The sequence below is a fragment of the Telopea speciosissima genome, chromosome 1, assembly GCF_018873765.1.
Source record: "Telopea speciosissima isolate NSW1024214 ecotype Mountain lineage chromosome 1, Tspe_v1, whole genome shotgun sequence".
In the NCBI taxonomy this organism is placed as follows: domain Eukaryota; kingdom Viridiplantae; phylum Streptophyta; class Magnoliopsida; order Proteales; family Proteaceae; genus Telopea; species Telopea speciosissima.
Genome location: NC_057916.1, coordinates 26,474,874 through 26,492,247, shown reverse-complemented (window position 1 = coordinate 26,492,247; position 17,374 = coordinate 26,474,874). Strand labels below are relative to the sequence as shown.

Here is a 17,374-nt window from a genome sequence, read left to right as displayed (position 1 = left end):
GCCTATATTTTAAATCACACCCGCAAACTACGAATCGTTATCCCGTTACAGCACGGTGCTGTAATGCATCGTGCGGCGCTGCAAAGGCCATGTGGCACAGCAGGCCCCACATGATGCACATGGCCTCTACAGCCTCCGCACGATACATTACAGCACCGTGTTGTAATATGAGAGGGTAAAAATTGCACTAACTACCATAATATCAACTGTTACCCATTTTTAAACGGTGTTAACCTCTGAAATTCCTTGGACCAAAATACCCTTTACACTATTCCGTCATCCAGATAAACACGGTGGCATCTCTTGTGAATCTCTCGTTGGAAAAGATCAACAAGGTAAAGATCGTACGGGCGGGGATCGTTCCACCATTGATCGATGTGTTGAAGGGAGGGTTCTCTGAAGTGCATGAACAGGTTGTGGGTGCCCTCTTCAGCCTCGCTCTTGACGATGAGAACAAGATGGCTATAGGTGTGTTAGGCGCGTTGCCACCGCTGCTCCACATGCTTCGGTCGGAGAGTGAGTGGGCTCGGCACGACTCGGCGCTCACTCTGTACCATCTCTCGCTGGTTCAGAGCAACCACTCCAACTTGTGAAACTGGGTTTTGTGTCGACACTGTTAGCCATGGCAAAGGGAGGGGACCTCGCGAGCAAGGCACTACTTATACAAAAAGGAAGAAAAAGTTGCAAAGAGTAGTAAAAGAAAGCGTCTTTCTATTCTGCTTTTTCCTGAGAGAGAGCTCATTTTGTTATTGATTGTCTCGATCCTTAGCACATTCTAGTGTTTTTTTTTTTCCCGTCTAGTTATCCAATTTGTTGCATATGCACTAGGTTCTTGATTTTCCTTTGTTTCTGGAAATTTTTGTGATCGGATCTTGGTTACGGATCTGAATTTGCTAGCCATTTTTCGCTTATTGCTCTTATCGATAGAAGCTAGAAGCTCTTTCCGGACCTTATGAACTAAAACGTGTCAAATGGTATTGGGTTTTTGTATGCTTTAAAACAAAAGCTGAGTTATGGATTCATTTCAACGAACTCTATCACCTGCTTATCACTACCGTTCTTACCAAAATGATGGTAATTCGTTTGTGGTTCATTCTCCAATTCATAAGCTTCTCTCTGGTTCCAACTACTCGTCGAATTTGCCATCTTTTGACGTGTTGGGTGTTGGATTCCGCCAATTCTTGCCTGAGATTTTCTTACCTAGATACTTGTGCTAGGGCTCACATCGTTTGCTGAGTCAAGGGAGTTTGAGGTTTAAAGTGCTGGCAAAGGAGGCGGCAGCGGCGAAGGTGTTGAGAGAAATGGAAAAGAGAGGAAGCGAACAAGCCAGTAGGGCGAGGGAGAGGAGGAGGTGGACTAAGAGGGCTTGTTGGACGAACCTAAAATAGAAATCCCATCTTTGTCGTCGTTCTGTCACGACCGCAAACCACCCCCTGGGAGGATTCGGCCAGAGACCCAAATACCCAAAGTATTTGAAGACCTCCAGGATCCCGATGCAGTATATACACGTCACAAGCACAACACCATATCAAGATAAAAAGTATTTCATTGATCAAAGTACATGAACAGTAAAATTTTCAAGTTTGTATACATATTATTTACATTCAGATCCCCTTTTTCCCAAACAACCTAAATTTACATAGTTTCATCCATTGGGCCAGAAACAAGCTATACTAAAATATTTACAGTGGAAATACATCTGCCATAAAGAGTAGAGTTTTAACAAAAGAAAAACAAATAAAAAGACTACGTCATCAGTCCCTGTTCTCCAAGTAATCCCCTCCACCTCCATCATATCCACCTGCAAGACCATCTAAAAGAAAATATTCCACAGGGGTGAGCTCCACCGAGCCCAGTAAATAGAGGATAAACTACACACAAGCATTCACACATACAAAGCAAAAATCCTAAATGCATGGATTCAATTTTAAACATAATTTTCACCTAACAAACAATGCCTAAGTTTCTAAGTCGGTACTATGCCAACCACTCGGGAAAATAGACTTGGGTCCGTCAACTCAACCCAAGCCGTAACCTCACTTGTTGCATGGAGCCCACACCAGTAGTAATTCCCAGATCCTCCCGTGGGTAGACCCTAATAATCATAGCCTGAACCCCACCCCGGTGTTTCGCACACTCCTCAGCGACAGGGAGCTATGATCACCCAGCACCTGAACCTCTGCTGGTAAGGGTTGTAGTACTAAGGAATGATGTCCTTAGCCATATGCAGACTAAATGACATAGTATGAGGTGTACAGTGCTCCCGCATCCCATACTACGACACACCATACCTCTCGTTGCCAATCCGTCTACGGCATCTATTCTAACATACAAAGTTCACATTCCATCACATTCCACATCGCATCGTGATTCCACAATTTCATAAGAAATAAATGAAATAATTAATAAAATAGGTTCCAACAAGAATAAATTCATACATATGCATGAATTCTGATAATCAATCTAAAATGATAAACATTCCAAAATAAAATCAAGGCCTATCCCCACTCACCTTGCTTTAGTTGATTTTGCGCTGCCGGTTTAGTTCACGAGTGGTTTGCCGGTAGGTTCAATGATCCAAGAGTTAGGTCCTAATATTTATAAACCAAACATATATGTTAGCCGGTATTCTAATGTTTCTGGAGTTCCAATATAGGTTAGGTTAATTTAAAACAGGTCTGGAGCTAAGAGAACATCTGACAGCAACACTGGTCAGTGTCTTTGGTTGACTAGTGACTTCCACCAGAGACAAACAGCAATCGAAAAGTTGACTCGAGAGCTAGGTTTTTAAAAGTTATCAACTAAACATACATGCTATATGATATTCTAATGATACTGAAATCCCAAGATAAGTTAGGGTCGATTCGGAATAGATCTGAAGTTAGGAAACACCTTTTAGTAACTTTGGTCTATGTCTCTGGTTGATTAGTAACTTCCACCAGAGACAACTAGAAACGAAAAATAAAAAGAAAAACAGAGTTTTAATGGAGTTTTTGGATTGGTCTTCCTCAATTCACATCAGAGATGATTTCTACATATAAGATTGAGTTATTGTGACTCAAAATAGACTAGGGAGGTGGGCAATTTTGGGGAATTGGGGTTAAGGTAATGATCATGGTTTAGATATGCATAAAGAATTCTAAGCTTTACATAAATCAGACCAAATTGAACAACCTTCCAAGTAAATCTGCACACATGAAGCTAGGTGTTTAGATTCTCAATTCAGAGATGGCCTTGACACAAAGATTATGGTAAGAAAGGAGAATTAAGGAAGGATTCATGGAAAGGGAAATAAATTACCTTATGGTAGTTGTTGTTTAAAGATATTTGGATGAACTTCCTTCTTCAATCATGTGTATGGAAGCTGAACGGAATTCATAGCCAGATTACAAGGAGAAAACGATTGAGAGAGTAACTAGGATTAGATAGAGGGAGGTGTGGGTAACAAGTTTCTTACCAAAACCAGAAATTAAATCTTTATCTTTCCTCTTCTCTTCTTCTTCTTAGTTTTTCTCTACTTCTCTCAGTTTCTATCGTTCAGATTTGAAGAGGAGTGAATAGTGGGAGAAGTTTTATTTATATATAAGGTGTATTAGTCGGTCATTTAAATCTTATCCCTATTAATTATAAAATGATTATTTAGCCGAATTTATGTACGAAGGTTAGTTAAGTGGGTCCCACGTACCAACGTTGTCGGGGAAACATTTCAACAAGCTAAATGAGACGCGGCGGCAAGATCCCCGACTCGAGGCACCGGGTCCCGCACTCCAAGTGTCGAAAAGTCTCGAGCTTTGGTGGTGTCGCATATTAACACATTTCCAACGATGTTTTCATGGCCCAAATACTCAAAACATGGTCAGGGTCGCTTTCCATGATTTATACATTAGATTGTAAATTTTGAAATTGTATGGGGGAGGTACGCGTCATTTTGCCGGTAGACGACAGGTTACCACCAAGATTATTTCTTCATCTTCTACTCGTTCGAACATCAAAACAATACTCCAAAATGTATACAAGGCTACCACTTCGGATTCTAGACCTACCATTGGATTTGGGTTAGGGTTCGGGTCGAAAAAGCCAAGCTGTAACACATCAACCCAAAAAACCAAACCAGATATTAACACAGAGGGAGAGCCCATAGTTTAGACCAGGTCTTAGCTTAAATCTCAATGGTTGCAGTTTGTAGAGACAACGATTATGCGACAGATAAAGAAGGGTTGGGGTTGCTTTGTGTAGTGTTTTTTTTTTCTTAGTTACTCTTACAAATAGCCCAAAAGTTCACTTACATTACCATGTAAACAGAGGAAATGGGGTGTTTGCTATACATTTGTACTCACCGGAGTGAGGAAGACAATCGGGGCCTCAAAGAACTTCATCAATTGAGTGTGAGGAAGAAGACGGGTTTGTGGGTTTTTTAATTGAAAGGGTAGATTAGGTACATGGCCCACTAAGAAGGACAAAATTGTCTTTTAAAAAATATTAAATGGTTGACATCACCACTTAACAGCTCTTAACTAATGGTTGGGGGTCTGTGTGGAATTAGTTTGGTAAAGTAGGGGGCAGCGTGATATTATGGTAGTTAGTGGGTGTGCCTAAAAATATAGGCAAACGTTAGGGGGTGGTGCTGATAATTTCCCATTTAATAAGAAAAGAAATTGATGACTACATTGATTCGTAATAGTAGGTGTATAATCAGAGCAAGTCAGAGTAATTTGGTTCTGTTTGAGAACCACAATGAGAGGCACAAATCGAAACCATTCGATAGTTCAGAGTTGAGATTTCAGACACGCTCATAGTTGGCTCACATACAATTCGCAACCCATATGGTTAAGGGCCCACATATTCAATGGGCTTGGCCATTGATTGGCTTAGCCCATGACTTTGCAAAGTCCATGTAAGTTTCCCTCAACCCATCCGAGAGAAGGTGGGAAAAGGTATCGGTATGGTATTTTGGAACACACAAAAATCCTAAGATGAGTTTGTGAACCCTAGGATGATGGGTGGAGGAAAATTTAGTCCTAAATAAAATTGAAAAAAAAGTTTCAATAAACAAATAAAAAAGGAAATGGGTCTATGAGCAAACGGCATTGAAGAGCATACCAATGAGGTACAGTAAAATGGTATCACACATTAAAGGACAGAGAGATCATTTCATGTAAAGAGAAAAGATAGACACAAAGGGTCTACTGTCAAAGAACCTTTTCACAAATAAAAAACTAGAGATTGAAAAACCATTGAAATGCTTCCCCCCCATATGCCAACGCACGCATGACCCCTGCGCTCCCCCTACAATTTATTTCCAAAATCTCTTTTCCTTTTCTACCCATCGTCCAACATGCTATTTTGTTGATCCAGGGCTTGCCCTGGTGGTTTGCTACTCCCTTGGAAGAATTGCATTAGGAGCTTGATCGGTGGTTCAAGTCTCCTTAACGACATCTAGTCTACATTTATTTGCTTTCCAAGAAGTGGAGCCTATGAGTACCATTTTTGACCTCATGTGGGTCCTCTCCTAACCTTCTTGTGGGGCCCTGATGGAGTTGATGGCCTATCAACCCTTGAATTGCACCACAAATAAAAAAAAACCAATTGTTAGAAATTCTGGTGGGAGATTAATAGATTATCCATCTATATTAAACTTTTCCTACCCAACTTTTTTCACTAAAACAGAACTAATGACAATGATGAGAGGATTTCTATTTCACCTCGGGTGAAGGAAAACTCCATCCAATCCTAAGGTAACTTGTTTGCTTTTGATTCTTTTGTGTTGCACACAAATCACATGGGTGCTTGGGACCTTCTCTATTAATTTTAAGTTACTTCCTCTATTCATTTCAAGCTGAAATTCTAGCAATGAGATATTTGCTTTGTCCTCTATCATGAATCGGTGTTTCTACGGTTCTATTGTCGTTGCAAGTGCTCCTAGTCCTGAGCTAGGTTTGGTTGGCAAGAAATGAATAGAAATCAAAACTCATATCCAACCAGTAAATTGTTCCATCGATCAGTTATGGTCTGTTCAACTGGTCTAGTCTCATTCTATGGCCCAATTATTGATCGGATCAGGTGCCCAAATTTCGACCAAGACCTTACCAGCAACTGGGGCTGAGTCCCTGAGTAACCCGCTGCATGCGATGGATTCCGTACCTAACCTAATGGTACTCATTCCCATGGATCCCACTGCTCGAAAAGGAACCCTTTTTCTTTATCGCTGTACTAATTCTACAGCACACATGAGAACCGTCCGATCGGTTTTTACCAAACGCAGGCCCCACAATAGTGGTGAGGCCCACAACATGTTCTTGAAACCCACTAAACCGTTTTCAAGTTAATTGCAAGATGGAGCAGAGTTACCTTCCCTCGTCTATGATGATCCCCGTATGTGACACGCCTTTTAACGTGGGGAAACAGGGAAAAATTGTGTGTGGCCCATGGAACATTCAATCACTGGAGTTAGGGTAATTAATAATCTTAACCACTAGGTTCTTTTATCTCTCTCTCTCTCTCTCTCTCTCTCCGAACAAAACCACAAATGAAAAGGTAAGGGTGTTAAATGGTTCAGTTTCGGTTAAACGGTTTGGTTTGATTTAAATAATTTAATGAAATGGTCTCAATTTTGAAATTATAATCGAACCATTTATTAAATGGTTTCCATTTTAAACGGTTCGGTTCAAATTAGGTAAACGGCTTATGTGTGACTTTTGACACATTTATGTACATTTAAGAGTGTTAAATGGTTTATTTGATTAAATGATTTGATTTGGTTCAAACCGTTTAATTAAACGACCTCAATTTTAAAATGGGACCGGCTTTAGTCAATTCTAAATCAACTGGAATTGATCAAAATTGGTCTGGAATCAACCTGAACCCCTAGAAATCCAACATGAACCGGCCAATTCGGATTGGGTTCGGTCGTTTCCAATTATTAAAACCCCGATCTGGGTGTACTTTTTGGTTTCTGGTTTAACCACTGGGCATTATAAAAAACAATGAACTTGAAAGGTGGCCGGCTCCAATTAAACCTGTCTAACCGGACATTCCAGCCCGGTTTTTTTTAAGCTTTACCACTACCACAATCACAATGGTCCACAGACCTAATATTATTACAGCCTCTCTCTCTCTCTCTTTAGCCAAAAGTAGCCAACATAATAAAAGTGAAACTAGACATCTCAATTGCAGGAAATCATGAAATGGAGTAAAAAAAGCGCATTGCATGGTCCATATCCACCGTAACTTATGCCGAAATTATATCTAGTCAACCTATGGAGCTCACATCTTAAAAGCCAAAGTGCCTCCCTTCCCCCTTGGCCCTAGAGGCTTGGGACATTTAAGTTTCATCTCTGTTTTTCCTCTTCTTCTTGACCTCTCTTCAGCCTCACAATGGGTGAATCCACACCACTCTGCTCTTGTCTCTTCCTCATGTTCCTCCTTTCTGTGACACTCTTCTTCTTCCATGGTGAATCAACCCAATTCAACCAAGGTGAGAATCCATGGCTTGAAGAAGAGAAAGATGATGATGTTAACATGGTTCAGAGTCAGTGGGGTTCTCCCAAGAGTTGTGACATGTCTATTGGCAAATGGGTTTATGATTCATCTTACCCTCTTTATGATTCAACTTGCCCTTATCTTAGTTCTGCAGTTAGTTGTCAAAAAAATGGAAGGCCAGATTCAGACTATGAAAAATGGAGGTGGACGCCTCAAGGCTGTACAATTCCTAGGTAAATGATTCTTACTACTCATACTAGTTGCTTCTCAGTACAACACCCAATCACACCAAGTTCCAATGTTTTTTTAAACTTCAAAGCTGAATTTTGGAGCTTTTGAGCTTACACTAGCTAGCAGAGTATTCAAAATTCCTTTTCTTGATCTTCTTGATTAATTCAGGTTTAATGCGTTGGAGTTTCTTGGGAAGATAAGGAGGAAGAGGATAATGCTTGTGGGTGATTCCATAGTCAGGAATCAATGGGAGTCTCTTGTTTGCCTTGTTGAATCAGTCATTCCAACTGAGAGAAAGATTGTAACCTACACTGGTCCAACCATGGCCTTCCACCTCTTGGTAAGATCAAATTTTTTTCATTTTTTCCTTCTTCATCTCCCTTTGCAGTAAGAGTAATCTGTCAATCTATTTGTGCAGGATTTTGAAACATCGATTGAGTTTTGCTGGGCTCCATTCCTGGTGGAATTGCAGAGGGGAGGACCTCAGAACAAAAGGATTCTACATTTGGATTCTATTGAAGAGAACGCAAGATTCTGGAGAGGTGTTGATATTCTTGTGTTTGATTCAGCTCACTGGTGGACACATGCCAGTGATTCAAGCACGTAAGAGAACAAACACCTGGTGTGGCTTTTTTTTTTTTTAAATTTCCTGATTAGCTACTTCATGATTTCCATTCTTTAATAATCAAAAACTGTTTGACATTAGCAGGTGGGATTTTTTGATGGAGGGGAACAAAATGTTTACAGAGATGAACCCAATGGTTGCTTATGAGAAGGGACTCACCACCTGGGCTAGATGGGTAGATCTAAACCTAGATCCTCGACAAACCCAGGTCATTTTCAGAAGCGTTTCGCCTCGACATAACAGGTAAAATCCATCGATTAATTGATGATGTATGCAGCTAAATGAAAAGTATAGTAATGAGATTAATGGGTTTCTCTAACAGAGAAAATGGTTGGAAATGCTACAATCAAAGAGAGCCTATGGAGTACTTGAATCACCACCAAGTTCATGTTCCAGGACAAGTGAAAATACTTGAAGGGGTTCTGAAACAGATGAGATTTCCAGTATACTTGCAAGATATCACAACAATGTCAGAGCTTCGAAGGGATGGTCATCCATCTGTGTATGCCAGAGCTTTGGATCCGCAGGAGAGACAGCACCCAAGAGACTACACCTCTGACTGTAGCCATTGGTGCCTTCCTGGAGTTCCTGATATCTGGAATGAAATGTTGAATGCATTAATTTAGCTTAGCTTTAGAGATATCTGATGTAATCACGGGTGTTTTTTGAGTGTTGCTGTATGTTCAGATTTCCTTCCCCAATGACTTGTTGGGGAAGATGATGAAGCTTTCTTTCAGGTTATTCTGTCTTTTTAGGAAAACTTTTAGGTAATTCAGGACAAAATATGATATAAATCTACAAATTTAGATTCAAAAAATGGAATTCCACAATTCTAAAGGCAAGTAAGGTTACAATTCTGACCACTCAATCCTCTGGTTTGAACTTCCTCCTCATCTCATCAATCTGCTTTCCACTCAATCCAAACGCCTTCTTCAAGAGCTCTTCTTTTATCCCTGACCCAAAAACCGCCGCGGGGATTCTCTGCAATCCAGGGTTCTGGCTGTTAAAGCTCCCGTAAATCGTCGCCGGCGAATCTCCGACGTTCATCTGGAAATGCAACAGACCCTTTGGAAACACTATCACCTCCCCTTTCTCAATCACTTTCGCATAAATCCGATTAGCTGAATCGACGAAACCCGAGTAAACCTTTCCTTCCAGCACCAATGCAACCTCTGTGGCTCTGGGATGGAAATGAGGCACATTGATGCCACCCACATCAAGGTCTGCTCGCACGAACGACATCCCCAGAGTGTTAAGCCCCGGAAAGGCTGTGGGGTTGATAGACAAGGTTGAAAAGCCAGACTCTTTGAAGTCGCCGGCGGATTTTATTCCGGAGAAGATGAAATCGTCTGCGGTAGCTTCCGATGCGTTCTTGCACCGTTGGAGACTACTGGTTCTGCCGACTCTTACCGAGTCAGGCTTTGGTGTATAGAGAATGCAGAAATCTTGGACAGGATCTGGGTCGGACGCCATGATTATGTGGTTTCCATTCATGAAGAACAGGAGAGTAACCAATAAACTAAAGAATTTTTTTCCTTCCATCTTGAACTCCTTCAGTCCTTATGGGTCTGGAACCAGATTGCCGGAGAAGCATTTTATAGAATTTGAGCTAATGAAATGATTAAACTGCACCCAATTTTCAAATCATGTTCTTACGATCATTATTACAAAATTAAACTTGATTGAAGCAAGAAAGGACTTAATTAGACTACAACTGCTATTGTCTTTGAGCATTATGTGTGACTTGAACATCCATTAATGGATGACTTTCAGTGAGGGATGGTTTCGAAATTATAGTATAGCATCCTTTGCGTAAGGTTCAAGCTGGAGCAGGACAGTGGAGGACATGATTCAATCCACTTAAGCTTGGGTCACTTCTGGATGTCTTGTAGTTAGTAAAGGGAAGATGCCATGATCATGGCAGTCAGCTAGCGTGAACATTAGGTATGGCTAGAAACCCGCAATACTAGGGATTGATCATTTATGTGTTTGGACCAGTGTTTTAGTATCGGACTGATACTGATCCTGAACGGCCGTATCAGTCTGGATCGGTTCTGTTTTCATCAAAAAATTACTTTTGTTTCTCATTTTTACACCTATCCATACCGATCAACCGATACCGATATGAGTTGGACGGATCGGCCAATCTGATACCAATACCTCTAACCATGGTTTTGGACACTCTAGGTTCGAAGAAGTGGTAATGCACCAATCTAACATCAACTAGGGGGGTATCAATCCATCAGTTTGATTTGGTTCGATTGGGTTGACCGGTTTTAGATTGATAGGTGAAATCAAAGCTGGCCTGATAAGAGAAGGATCGGTCTTAGATTCGGTTTATTTCGGTTTCTTTTTATTGGGCTATTAACAGTTTGATATCAAGCTCGGATCTTCAATCTATCATGTATATATTTTAAAAAGATATGGATTTTTTATTTTTTATTTTTATCGCTTTTCAAATTTTTATTGGTTTTGTACCATTTTATCAGTCCGGTTCAGTCCGATTTTAACTAGTGTCATAATATTTCAAACCAAAGCTAGTCCGATAAAAAATCGATTCGGATTGATTTGAGTTTCTTCGATCAGATTGGATCGATTCAATTTGGGGTTTGACACCCCTACAACAACTCATACTCTGGCAATAGGACTGCTAATTTCGTTATGTCATATGTTTGGACTGATTTTCCTTTGCCCGGACCTTTATCTGCTTCATTTCATCGGCAGGTCCATTTTCCCAAGTCCCTCTAATAGAGAGATAGAAATGACCATCCCACCCCTGCCCGAACACATTGCCTAGATTAGAGAACCTTGGAGAAATGGAATAGACAGGAAAATGAGCAGATAAAAATACCTTTTGCCCTAGGCCCCCAACTCATTTCCCTACCACCCTCAAAATATAATCCTTAAAAATTAAAATGATGTTATAAGCGAGGAAAGGGAATTGAGTAGATTCCTTTTGGACAACATAGAATGGAAATTAAGCTCCAAAATTCTCTCTCAAAACCCTCTCCTAGCTAGGGGTAAGGATTTAAAAATTAATTAGAAGCCGTAACCTTCTTTTAATTGCCCATTGTTGTATTCTTAAAATTATTTAATACAGTATTTGATGTAAGGGTAAAAATGAGTTTTCAAAATATTGAAAGTTATTTAATGAAGTATTTAATATAATTTTTATTTGAAATGACACGATTAACCCTCATTGAAAATTTTTTATTATACTCAAAGGACAAAAAAAATAAGGTAAACTTTTTTTCACCAATCTTGATTACAATAAGATTTTTCCATTAAAAAAACCCAACATGAGTTCATATGATAGCCCACGGAGACTAAGTCTCCGCATGTATTTTAGATATTTTAGTTGGTTGTGTGTGTATCCCAAATATAACATTTTTTAAATAGGGTATCCCAAATATAATTTTTGAAATGTGGAGAGAGAGGGTGAGAGCTATGGACAAAACTGAAAATATGAAAATAGAAGGTATTTATGAAACGTGCGTTATCCCAAATATAACATTTTTCAAATAGGATACCCCAAATATAGTTTTTGAAATATGAGATACCCCAAGTGTAATTTAAATAAAAAATTCTTGTTGTATATGAGGTTATTGAAAGAAAAAAAAGGGAGAAGGTTCTCACATTTTGAGCGAATGGCGAATGATGGATGACATATATGAGGGGTAGCTAATGTTTTGACAAATTACACTTAAGCTTGATCTGTTTGCCGGAAGAAAAATAAGGGATGGGAACAAAGGGATGGAAGGATTTTAAATTTTTGCATAAAATATCAAAATTGTTGTTGTTTGGTTGCCAGAGTGGGAGAATTGAAGAGACAAAAATAATTAAATCAAGGGAGATTGTCGGCCTACATAGCAATCCATTTCTCTCACCTCACCCCCCTCCAAAGTCCCACCATTTTGGATGGAACTTTGCAGAATGGAAAACGCTAATTAGATATCCTGCCCAAGCAACAGAAGCCATAATCAATTTGTTTTATCGGACGAAATCTTAGCTCTCTCTAATTGGCTAGGTTTTTAATTCTGATGAAAGAGATATTCTTCTTGATATACCTAAATATAGCCACCCAATGATATTGACATCACGCCACGTCATTAGGGCAAGGAACAGTCCGATGGATAAAAGCCCACTTGGTCAGGCTCACATACGCGCCTACTTACTCGGAACCAGGGATTCAATTATATAGGGACATTATCCACCACGTGGGAACAATCCCACTCCTAATATGCCGCAGTCAGTTATCATCACACTCCTATAAAGAAACTACATCTCCATAAGGAGCACTCACGATTCCTACTAATTAGGGATCACTTTTCCAAAAGGATTCTTCTAGAGAATCTCCTACCATGAATAGAAGACTCAATAAACGGGACTATCTACCACCACCTCTATCTACAGTCTACTCTATATATACTCAGATATAAACCATAACAGATCTTATTTTGACTTCTAGTATTTTATCTGTTGCTAAAGAGACCTAACTTAAGCATCGAAGAGTTCCTTGTCGGAGAAGACCGACTCTCTTGTGCTTTCTCTGTTCCTCTGTGTAGGCTATGTCACTGGAGGATCCCCCTTGACAATTTCTTGACGCAAAGCTTCTCTTTCTCTTGCCGAGTAACTCACTGGAAGATGAATAGGTTTGTTCATCTCAGTCTTCTAAACGTCGTGAGGGGGTGTACAATTTCATTTTTTAGCTAGTGTTGTACAAATATTTTTCTCAAAAAAAAAATTATAATTTTACCTTTTTGCCCTTCGAATATAATACACTTATTTTGTTTCTTCAATAAGACTAATTCATGTCATTTTACATAGATGAAGACATTTTCAAACATAATGATTATTTTCAAACATAATGATAAGTCACTTCCAAAATAATTAGAAAAAAGAGGACAACTACTAGTGCAACTGGCTAGTGGCTCGTAAAGTACAGCCTAGCCCACCGGGAGACCTCGGTTTCAAGACCCCCCCCTTTTCCTCATCTAAGTATCCCCCCTTCACCCCTTGTATCCCCTTGTCCCCAACCCCTTGGGGTTATTGTATGCTGGCACCTCCTTATGTCTATCTCTCTCTCTCTTATCCTCATATGAAATGATATATCTACCCCCTATTGTGGTAGGAGAAAAACATTGAGAATCTGCATGCCAGACCAATGATTGTCTAATAAAAATAACACCCACATAGGAATCATCATATTCAGTGAAAAAAAAATAAAAAAATTCATACGAAAGAAAAACTGCAGTATGAATGTATGATGTTGTGGGGAGCTTTTTTCGGTTTTTCCCCACGATATATTATCAAAATGAAAAGTACAAAAAAATAGAAGTTGATGGATGATGCCTCCGTTTACAGAGTCCTAGGTCCCACCTAAATAAAACGTGGCCCAATAGAAGTAATAAGACAGTGGAGTTCATTCTCGGGTATATAGGAGTGTAGGACATACGGTCCAAACTCCTGATACTACGAAGTGCGAAGAAACGTGATAAGGACTAAAGAAACACTGAAGGAGACAAAAGAGATAAAAGATAAGGGCAAATGTGTCAAAATAGAAAAGAATGCATCAAAAGCGCACATGCGGTTAAATACAATTTTGACTCGCATGCACCGAACGCTAAAGGGAATGAGGGACACGACACAATACAGCATTAAGAGAAGTGAGAGTAGCAGGAAACAGCTCTTGCTGACACCTGGCTAAAACGTGTCTCTGTATCTACAGAACTGGACTTGAAGAGCAGTATAAAATTTAGCTGAATTGACCTAAATTGGGACCACATTTTCCGGAGATAACGACGCTAGGTAAGAAAACGGACCGTAAAAACTCAATAAAAACAGCCGCTGTGGGGCTGAAAACTGAACAGACTATATAAAAATGGGTCTGGCGAAAAACGAACCATTTTATTGAGTCTGTTGGCACTTGTCATTGTCAGGGCCTCTTCTTCTTCTTCTTCTTCTTCTCGGAGAGAAGAAGGGAATAAGTTGTTACCGCAGAAGCTTTGCGGTGAATCTCAGAAGTTCCAGAAGCTCGTCAATGGCCAATCTTATTAATTTCTGGTCCAATTGTTGAGATTTGGTTATTTATCGTGAAAGAGGAAAATTTGGACCAGTAGTATGGGAGTAGTGGAAGTGGTATTCGCGAAGAGTGAAGAGCAGAGGATCCAATAAGGTACACTTTTCTGTACTTTGACTTTAGATTTCAATTTTCTTTTCTCTGAAGAAATTTTGTTTCTTATTCTTATTCTCATTTTGAATCAATATTCTTTCTTTCTAGTTAATTTAATAATGCTTTTCAGTAATGGATTTTGGTTAGATTTTGATATTATTTTATCGATCCATCTAGAGATGGACTAATTTGATCGATTCTTCGTGAATATCGTAGCTCACTCTTGAAACTAGTGTAAATTTTAATCTTCAAATGGTTTCCTCTGGAAGTAGCTAAAGTGTTCCTCCTCGGTTTTTGTTTGAGAAACAGTTTTCTATGCGGGAGAGTGACCGCGCTCTCATTACTTTATTCCTCTCCTCAAAGTAAGGGGGCAGAGTTATCTTTTCATATGGGAAGGAGAGAGACCTACGCCAGCACTCCTGGTTCCTTTTCTTATTTACGTAAAACTACAAGATAAGAAAGTTATTTATAAAAAGCACGTTTGACCTATTTGACCTATTTGTCTTGTAAATCTATTTGTTTTATAATTAACTTTTGGGAAAAAGAACGCCACCCCGTTGTGCTAGACATGCTGCCCCTGCACCTAGACATAGGGGCGCGTGAAATGACCACTGCAACTCTAATCATTTATAAGGTTCCAGGGGTGCGGTGGTCATTTCGTGCATCCCTGTATTAGGATACAAGGGTGGCGTGCACTGCGCAACTGAGTGGCATTCTCTTTCCCTTAATTTTTTTTAATTTCATGAGCATACTTATCTTGGGGTTTGGTAATACTTCGTAATTAGTATGTAATAGAGTACTCAATGGAGTGCAAACAAGGTTCAAGTAAGCAGAATTAGAAACAAGACTATTTATGCTAATTCCAATTCAACCAGAATCAGTTAAGAATCACTTGGGATCACCTTGAATCTGAGAAACCTTTCCATGATTGGACGATTCAACTCATCTAATTCCAATGTTTTAAACCTTAGGTGTAAATACAATATGGAAGCTCACCCTAAATCAAGGTGAGGATTCTTTAAGCAAACAACAGCATAGAGGAGCAGACCAATGAGGTGTGACAAAGTGACATGTTACAGTGGAGGGAAAAACTGCTATTTCATGTCAAGAGGAGAGAGATAGACGCAAAGGTGTTAGCATACCCTAATTTAGTGACAAGAACCTTTTCCCCTGAAAAATATTGCAAAAATAAAAATGCTTTTGGCTCGAGGCTTTAGCCATTGAAATCACCCAACCTCTAGAATCGAGATGAGGAGGTCATCTAAAACAGCTTCTTGTTCTGACATCTCTCTCTCTCTCTCTCTCCTATTTATGTCCATGTACTTTCTTCTCTCTCCTTCAAACCTTTACACACTATAGTGGATCTTTTGCATGTTTGGGATTTGAACAGAAAGGGTAGATTGTGAGATCATGATATTATTATGATTTATGGGTACTTCACATGTCACAAACTATTAAATCAACGGTGATAGAGAAATTTTCAGAAAATAAAGAAAAGGAAAAAGAACCCCAAAAGACGGTGTGTGGCCCCTGCACCCAGACACAGTGGGCGTGAAATGCACCCCCCCATGAAAGGCAGACATTCCACTTTTGTTGATGCTTCATTGTATGTTCCCATTGGCCCCCACACTGGTGGAGGGGCCACAATTCCTTTTAGGGAACCTTTCGCCTAAAGAAAAATATGATTGTTGCGGCTTGAGATTCTAGTCGTGAGAACTAGTGCATTTCATAGTTTAAGGAGTTGGATCGTGAGATATGATTTTTGAACAGGAATGGTGGTGAAAATGGTTTACAACGGGGAGAGAGCATTGGTGGAAGTTAGAATAAAACCGTTTTTATGTTTCTCTTTGAGACAATGATACCGAAACAAGGAAGGGAAAAGCACTTTCACTTATTAGCTTTGGTTGCTTGATGAGGAGTAGGAGATGTTGTCGTTCCCTCTTAGCTATCATTTTTCACACTAACATTGCGTGCTTTGTAGTTTGATGAATATGGTCCACCCACACACTACATACCTGTCATCCCGAATTTAGGGGAAGGAGGGAGAGAGTTCAGGAGGAGGATTAGAGGAGAGATACATTGACCAAGAAACCGTTTTAGATTGCCACTTTGTCATAGAGTGTGTGTTATATTAACGGCTAAGAGCTCGAGTTGAAAGTCCCTCAATCTTATCCTAAGATCTTTACAACATTTCTCTTTTCTACCTCCAATTCATTAACACATTCCATTATTGGAAATAAAAAATAAAGATTTGATATCTAGCATCTCGTGTCTCATTAATATCTACTTTTGCGAAATTAACGCTGCTCAACGTACGTCCATGCACCTATTGATGCTTTCAAAAATCTAGGATTACCAAGAGGGTGCATGACAATACATAAATAGGTTGTGGGGCCACTATGACATGGATCCACTTAGTCTTTCCAAGTGACAGCTACCAAATTCACTACCGCATTGAACATTATCCTTCCCCCTCACCCTCTCCCTCTTTACTGTAGTAAGCTATGAAGTGGGTTAGATTCAAATCAAATTCATAAGCAGAGGGCCATTGTTAGAAAATTAATGTCCAAAAATGGGGATTTTTGCAAAAGAAAACAAAAAAGAAGTGAAGACAAACACACAATACCAGATTTTATGAGGTTCACCCCCAATTTTGGTAGGCTACCTCCACGGCAAGCGATAGAACTATTTTCACTACTTCTCTGAAGCAAGTTACAAAACCTTAGATCTCACCTTACCCTCTCAACGTGATAAGAACATTTTACAAGGAAACCCTAACCCAGATAAGTACAGAGATGCCCCTAAAAGCCCCAAAGACCCACCTAGTCTGGTTCGGACAAGAATTGAACATGTGTCGAAATACATAT

General features: G+C 39.7%; 2 protein-coding genes across 2 annotated transcripts; one reads left to right on the top strand and one right to left on the bottom strand.

Annotated features, from left to right (window-relative positions):
- Positions 1 to 7,328: 7,328 nt before the first annotated feature.
- LOC122667780 (protein trichome birefringence-like 36) lies at positions 7,329 to 8,970 on the top strand. The gene is made up of 5 exons (XM_043864210.1): positions 7,329 to 7,712; positions 7,879 to 8,050; positions 8,129 to 8,313; positions 8,420 to 8,578; positions 8,658 to 8,970. Exons 1-5 carry the CDS (start codon positions 7,375 to 7,377, stop codon positions 8,959 to 8,961), a joined length of 1,158 nt encoding a protein of 385 aa, XP_043720145.1. The 5' UTR covers positions 7,329 to 7,374; the 3' UTR covers positions 8,962 to 8,970.
- Positions 8,971 to 9,199: 229 nt separating this feature from the next.
- On the bottom strand, positions 9,200 to 10,511 carry LOC122667797 (germin-like protein subfamily 3 member 2). Its single transcript, XM_043864230.1, has 2 exons — positions 10,487 to 10,511; positions 9,200 to 9,847 (listed from the first exon to the last, which is right to left on the bottom strand). Exon 2 carries the CDS (start codon positions 9,827 to 9,829, stop codon positions 9,200 to 9,202), a length of 630 nt encoding a protein of 209 aa, XP_043720165.1. The 5' UTR covers positions 9,830 to 9,847; positions 10,487 to 10,511.
- Between the last annotated feature and the right edge of the window lie 6,863 nt (positions 10,512 to 17,374).

Excerpts from the sequence above, each read along its gene's own strand:
- LOC122667780 (XM_043864210.1), top strand. The coding sequence starts at position 7,375 with ATGGGTGAATCCACACCACTCTGCTCTTGTCTCTTCCTCATGTTCCTC. Across the intron at positions 8,314-8,419 it reads CATGCCAGTGATTCAAGCAC|GTGGGATTTTTTGATGGAGG; the intron begins GTAAGAGAACAA and ends TGACATTAGCAG. Across the intron at positions 8,579-8,657 it reads GTTTCGCCTCGACATAACAG|AGAAAATGGTTGGAAATGCT; the intron begins GTAAAATCCATC and ends TTTCTCTAACAG.
- LOC122667797 (XM_043864230.1), bottom strand. The coding sequence starts at position 9,829 with ATGAATGGAAACCACATAATCATGGCGTCCGACCCAGATCCTGTCCAA.